The following is a 7,598-nucleotide window of genomic DNA, read 5'->3' as shown; positions in this document are numbered from 1 at the left end:
TAAAGGCTTATTCGACAAAAGAGAAATATTGTGTGATTTGCTGTTTAAATTTAGCTGCGCGACTCTATAATGTTTTTCGACTTGCCGTAAAATATACTTCAATTGCCAAATGTAGAAAAGCCTTTCAGTCAACGACGGAATGCTTGTTCCTCTGTTATAGAAAATGGTATTATTTAATGTTTTTTCTTAATTTCAGTTAGTCCCTACATCCGCGTGCCAAACAATTTGTCTACGTAACTAACAAAACTGTGAAGATTGAATGCGAGGTAAGTTATTCTGTGAAATTAATATGCGAATAAAATGTACTAACATATCTATCACATATATAAAAGCGGATCGTGGAAACGTATTTATAGACCCTTGAGACGATCAATCAAACTGACTCAGACCTATGTGCTTTAACCAAACGACATTCTGCAAGATGATACTTAGAGATCCTTCTGTCAAGAAACGCATTTCTCTCTTTTAGGCCTCTCATAAATACCATGAAAAGATCCTTTTCCACCTTTAAGGACACTCTAGGACTAAAATTTGCTTACTGTCCAGATTCAAGCGTGGCCTGAACCAGTTCTTGCGTGGGAGATAGACGGCATCACAGTCGAGGGCATGAGGTACAAGACCGAAGTGGCGCAGACCCGCGACCCGTGGCGGTGGATCATGAGGCTGGAGATCCCGGGAGTCAGGGACCACGACCTGCGCCAATACAGCTGCGTAGCCAAAAATGAACTTAATAACAAGACTGTTAAGGGACATATTAAGTTGATGAGTGAGTTTTATAATTTGTTGAGTTGTGCTGTTAATTAAGTGACATTTATTGTCATAATCCATGCATGTGATTTCAAGGTTTTTAATACACGATAGTTTAGTAATTTAGTTAGCAGGTAGGTGATTTTTGTGTATGTAGTACTGCAGGCAGAACCGCATTTGCGGTTATATACATACTTAATTATTTAATTAAGTATGTATATTAACCTAAATTGAAATTCCAAAAATTATGTTCTTCTTTACATTTGTAATCGGTAAACCAACAGACAGAAATTAAAAAAAAAACCTTTTTACATAAAACGAGGAAAAATTATTAAAATTTTAGATAGATAGAATATTCTTTATTGCACACCACATAAGTACAGGATTAGATACAAATAAAGGTTAGGTTCTTATTATCACCTAACTGTATCCTAAATTCTCCTTATACTTCTAGATCCTGGTCCACACCACCAGATCCCGGTACAGCAGCCGGTGGAGTACGGCTCGCTGCCCCCGCGCTGACGTCATACGAGGAGTTATGCGAGGTGCAGCGCTGTCCCACCTGTCCTCGCTGCGACCGCGCTCAGCTGCTCATATCCACCATGAATGGAACTGCCGGGATGAAGCCTAGGAGGAATACTAGTGAGTTGAATAGTACAATTCTATTAGAATTTTATAAAAACATGTTTTTATAAGGAACGATAAAAAAGAATTTCAAGGAAATTAATATAGGAATGTTTCAACACTGTTAAAACAGCGAGAAATAGGGATGCTTGGGCTGGCAGAGTTCTGTCTCGCTTTTATTACTCAAAATAATAGAAATGGTGGAACGCACCATTTCCGACAAGACTTTATGGATATTTAAGCATTTATAATTTGCTTAATAAGTTTCTCATGTTCACAGATTGCCAGCTGTATGCGATAGGAAAGCCAGTCTACCATCGGTATAAGGACGAGATGTTTGGAGCTTGGCTCAGAGACTCCAATGGTTCTGAGGCTCAGGTAAATACCAATCCTTAATACTGTAATTAGCTAGAAGGAAGCTAATGTTTTTCATGAACCCTGACATTATGGCCTGAAGTAGCTATTTTCATTATTTTACATTAATCATGATCAGCCTTGAATCTCTTTGTTTATGTCATTTTCTTTGTCTTTTGCCAAGCCTCTCCATTAATCTAAATTAATAGGCAATGGGAGGGAGACTATGATACATCAAACTTAATGGAATTTACAGTAATCAGATTCAATCAGTACTTCATTAATATTTTATTTAGATTTCAGTTAAAGCCCCAAATTACTCTGAAACTTGTAATTTAATGCCCGTAGGTCGTATTGAAAACGGACGTTAAGATATAGAAACAAAATAGTATATTAATATGATTCTGAGTACAACAGAGTAGAACTACCATTCCTAAGTTCTTCACTGACGTTTAGTAGTTATTCAAATATGATAATTGCCTTCATTTCAGCGTGAGAAGTTATGGACAACGCAAGAGACGGATGTGGAGCGCCTCAGAGAATACCGGACGAAGGCAAGCTTCAAGGCTGACCATGTTGACGAGTATCACAAACTACAGAAGCCTTTCTTTGTAAGTTTGTCTTTCAAAGGACGTAGTTATTGAAGAGTTCGTATTGTGATGTAACTTTCTTTGTATTCAACTAGAATAAGTTGACAGTATTTCTTTTTTCAACCAACGTTAAAAAGGGGGTTTTATCTGTATTTTTCTCTTTTTTACGTCGGAAATTTTATTAAGACCAGATTAACCGATTTTGTAGATACTTTTTTCATTTACCGTAAAATAACTGTCATTTGGTCCCATAAAAATCACCAAGATGGGCTATATGGTTTTGTTGTTAATAAAATACTATTATGTTTAAAGTAGTAGTAGTAGTCGTTTGATAGACGACGTCAGGTCTGAACATCGGAAATATTACAGACATAATGTAATCGCCAGCAATGTATCACAACTCGCACAATATTTCTCGAAACAATCAAATCGGGCCCCATTTCCCTAGCTAGAATAAATTAGGAAGTGGATTTTTTAACTTCACCTCTGCTATAAATATGATCTTCCCCAGGGCAACGGCCACATCGTCTACTCCGGGTCGTTTTTCTACCAGGCGAATGAGTCTGGTAACCCTGGTGACATCATCCGCTACGACCTCACTCAGAGCCGGATCAAGTCCGTGCAGTTGCCTCATGCCGACGGAAGACTGTATACCGCACAGCACAACCAGGTAATAAGTATTTTGAAGATGTGACAAGAATTCGGAGTAGTGCAATTTTGCGTCATGATATCATGATATTTGTTTGGCTGTTTTGCTGCTTGGCTGTAAAATTGGCTGATTTGAAACCTACCTCACAAAAAGCTCATCACAGTAACCGGTACGGCTCAAATTTTAAAATGAGGTAGAAATGAGCCCCCAATTGTGACTAGAATTTTGAAGTATTACTTAAAGTTGCTTTTCATGATTTTCTCAGAAGAAAACTAAACTGATCAACTTTTTCTTACTCCATATCCCAGGTAGACTTCAGTGCAGACGACAATGGTCTCTGGGCGATCTACTCAATTGAGAGATCAAATAACACCGCTGTGGCTAAGGTAATGAAATGTCATATATCTAAAGAGAGAAATATAGTGACTTAAGAGTATATTTTCATTTTTTAAATGTTTCTTGTAATTTATTTTCAGCTCAGCTTCGATCCAAGTAAAGATGGTTTGAACATAGACTACATTTGGAACATATCTTTAAATCACAAGCAAGTAAGTACCCTAAGATAAGAAACTAATGATTCAATTAAAATGGGAGATGCGAATTATAGTTTAAAAGTATTTTATGATATTTTATGAAGAAAACTATTTTCGTTTGAACTAAAATGTACTCATTTAAAAGCGGTGAACTGAGATCAGCGTCTAAGGTTGTAGTAAACCTTAGACGATAACCTTAGAAGGGATATTCTTCTTCCCCAAAAAGTTTCCACTTTAATGTAATTTTTATACTTTTCTTATTAACCATTACAGATGGGAGAAATGTTCATAGTGTGTGGGGTGCTATATGCGTTGGACTCGGCGACCGAGCGAGAGAGCAAGGTCTCTGTGGCCATAGACCTGTACCTCAACAAGCAGGTGGAGGTCGCTCTGCAGTTCACGAACCCCTTCCGGAAAACCACGCAGCTTGGATATGATCATATGCATAAGGTAGACTAATATGGGAGTGATATGAAGATTCGAATGAAGTGATTGCGATGCACGCTTTTTCGAAAAAAATAAGTCTGGTGCGCCAGTTTTAAAATGCAATAATTGGAAGACCACTACTTCGAATGACGATATTGAGAGGCACACTATCACGCATCTTTTTCAATGAATAGCCTATTCAAGAATACATATGATGTATCGCATACAACATGTTCCTGACAAAATGTTTTTTTTTTTCACAGGAGCTGTATTCTTCAGATCGGGGCAATCAGCTCACATACCCTGTGAGATATAACGAACTGCCATGACACAATATTCATCTAAGACCATAAGAATATCAACTAAACACATATTTAGTGAAAATTAACATCAATGTAAAATATTTTTTATACTTATTTTTCAAGTACATATTCTTAAATAAGACATCTTGGTATTATTTGGATATATAAAACAATAATCAAATGAATACAAGAACAGAAAGCATTATCTGAAAACTACAGAAAAGCGTCCTCTAGCGGTCACTTTGCGCACTTATATTCATATGACAAGTGTCAGTGGCTTGGTAATGCTCATTCGTTTCCAGAGATGGCGTTGAATCGAGTACCTAGTAACTCCTAATCAGTTCATCAGATGGCGCTGAAGTTTAATCTAATAAAAATTATATTACTATCGACCAAGCTCAGGAATACTTTATTGAAAATGATGGGAAACGTTTGAGCTAAATAATGGATGGCATGGCTACCCTTACGAATGTATGTGTAAGTACTGACAATGGGGCTTGAATTCCCATAACCGTGCGCCACTCAACTGTCTACATACATATTAGCTACTTATTATTGAGTAGATAAGTGGGTAAAGGGAAATAATAGACAAGTGGAAATTTCTTAAAACTTTATTATTTTATAGTTTTCGCCATAGACCGCCTTCAGTTGTAGACTGGGTTCTATGGCAGGAGAAAACGGAAGCCTTTACCCTGCATTGGATAATAATTGATTTAGCTTTTGCAACACAAATTATACTTAGAATACTATGCTATATGATCTAATCTAATCGTATTCATATTTAATATATTTCTGGACAAACAATTTGCGGCCAACTCCACATCAAAAACCATCCTTCCAGATCATTTTTTATTGACATTAAAAGCGATCATAAGCTAGTTGTATCCGCGAAACAAATACAACTACAACCCACTCTATGTTGAGGTGCCTACATTACAAAAATGTGTTCACATTGCATTTACAAATCGCCATTTTGCACTTGCTTTTCTGCATTCACAACATGTGCGGCAAGGCTTAGAGAAGCGAGTTTGTCGTAAAAACCTCCTGCAGCCAGGCGTGGGGTTCGCTTATTCGTCCGAATATAAGTGTCCAGTAAAAAGCGCCATGTACTTCCACCCCTGAAAACAAGATTAAACCATGGTGGAAGTGAGACAGTACAATACTCTGAGTAGTTTCGTCTCATTTTCACAGCACGCCTGGTCTATTCTCAGAAGCTCTTAGTAACCACAGCACAGCAAACTTTGGTACCAGAATAAGATAGTGGCACGGTAAGGCTTCGAACCCAGTTTGTAAAATATTCACACCCTGTAATCGGCTACATTTCGGAAATACCAAACTGTATCCATATTTTAGTGTTCCTAAGGAATTATATATGAGTAAGTAGCATGCTAGGATTGTCGTACCCAACTACCTATATTAATTATTTAATGTCTGAACCATTTTATAATTTACAGGCACGTGTTTCAAAACTTTTAAGCAGTGTGAAATAATTTAGCTCGTTTGATAGCGTATCTACTTCCATTTTATTTGGTTCATTTAGGTAATAAAGATTTTTCAAGAATAAAATATTATGTCAACTAATTTGTTTGCTGGTATTTCTACTGGTAGGTTTACTATAAATGTTTGCAAAAATCTATATTTTTGCAAACATTTACGAATAAATGATAAGTAAAACTTAAAATAAATAGTTTTAGTAAAAAATACTATTGAGAATATCCGAGAGGTCTAGGTGGTATCACATCCAAAGTTTAAATGGGAGTGATCAGACAGAACAGAGAACAAATGGGCACGCACAGGCGGGCGCGGCGCGGCTCACACTAGGTGCGCACTCAGCGCGGGCAGGCATTCACACGCTCATCTCAACCCCCCATTTTTCGCCACAATAGCTAGCAATACATTCCGTGACTTGGCAGAACCCAATGTAGAGATATTTGGCCCCCATTGCGCGATCAATACGTGCGCACGCCGCCATCTAACAGCCATCGCGCATCCAAATTGCAGTTTAATAGTTCATTAGATCCGGCAAAAATGGCGGGGACACGACGTTTTAAATTCGGAACGCGATATCGATTCGCGGGGAGCGCCTGTAATGAAATACAGGTTATAAAATATAAAGTAAAAAGCTGTTTTTATAATAGTTGGCAACGGAAAGCCGGTTCGATTCCGGGTCATGACTTGCAACAAAACGTATACCTGCGGCTAACTAAAGTTATTTTACGATTTTCCAGCATATTGGGTTAGGAAACAAAATCAAATATAGGTACTATAAACGTTTTAAACTCTACAATTCATGTGATACTTATAAAAATCTACAAATAGCTAAAGATTGTATGAAGAGAACAGATTATTACAGAATTTCAAACGTTTGCCGAACTCATTTTATTTTACACATAATGGGTGCGCAGGTTCATTTATAGTCTGTGGTGCCACCCGCCTCCCACCTCCCGTCCTTTAATGAATGAATCATTCGAATTCATTCGATCACTGGTGTTAATTCGAAATACTAATCGACGGGATTAAAGTTTATTTGTTGACGACATCATGACTAGACTGCAAATAGCGTATTTGTGTTAATGCTGAAGCATTGCGCAGTAGGAACTCTAGGAATTATGATTTATAAATGAAAGTGAAATTTTCTTCAGCTGCAAATATTCCCGCGCTCTTAAATGTCAATTTTCATAAATGAATGATTGTGAATGGCCATGGTGGGGGCGTGAAATATGGATGCCTGGGTTTTTTGTAATTGGTGCATTCGATATTGCGTTTTTAAATTCTGTACCCGAAGGGTAAACTGATGAGCAGTGATAGCTACACAGTGACAATTTCCACTGATGATGTATTTCTGTTACTGCTATAAAAATAAATAATTAAATTTAACATAGATTTTAAGCAACGATTGCTTCGGTCATTAATGTGATGAGTGACTAATTTTTTGTCCAAAATATTAGTTACTACTGAAAACTAAGGCCTAAACACATTTTCCGTCTTCTCTTAGTATTTGTAACTATAGACCGCAATGACTCACCCTGGCTCATGTTTTCTAAGAAGCTAAGACTCTATTTTAGTCCTTCCCTTTGACCTATGCGTCACGAATAGTCTAATTAAGGCAATTAGGAGACAAATTAGTTCCTAAAATACAGACTATACTAACGGTGGCCGTGTCTTTGTGAGTTATACGTTTTCATAATTGATGCAAAGTCACACAGGTGCAGAAGAGCGATAAAGCTACGTTATGTAGCACGGCGTCTTGCTTCCACATCCTCAAGACTTGCTTTAAGAGATGTTGCGAAGGTTCTTCTTTCTCTCTTCCATAATTACAACTGTCCTTATTTAATTTGATCAATGGGTAGGTAAAATTATATATTGTTTGCAA

The 7,598-nt window shown here is 37.3% G+C and overlaps 1 protein-coding gene across 1 annotated transcript; it reads left to right on the top strand.

Annotated features, from left to right (window-relative positions):
- Positions 1-196: 196 nt before the first annotated feature.
- On the top strand, positions 197-4,367 carry LOC113507034 (olfactomedin-like protein 2A; the record flags this gene model as incomplete). The annotated part of the gene is given in 12 exon segments (XM_026889889.1): positions 197-223; positions 226-266; positions 547-766; positions 1,202-1,261; positions 1,264-1,389; positions 1,652-1,749; positions 2,217-2,336; positions 2,827-2,985; positions 3,273-3,350; positions 3,441-3,512; positions 3,771-3,947; positions 4,187-4,367. Coding segments are annotated over 12 exon segments (1,244 nt in total), but the record flags the coding sequence as incomplete, so codon positions are not given.
- Between the last annotated feature and the right edge of the window lie 3,231 nt (positions 4,368-7,598).

The sequence above is a fragment of the Trichoplusia ni genome, unplaced genomic scaffold (assembly GCF_003590095.1).
Source record: "Trichoplusia ni isolate ovarian cell line Hi5 unplaced genomic scaffold, tn1 tig00000355, whole genome shotgun sequence".
Taxonomy (NCBI): Eukaryota; Metazoa; Arthropoda; class Insecta; order Lepidoptera; family Noctuidae; genus Trichoplusia; species Trichoplusia ni.
Note: the sequence above shows the minus strand (reverse complement) of the source record. Positions and strands in the feature narration are given on the sequence as shown.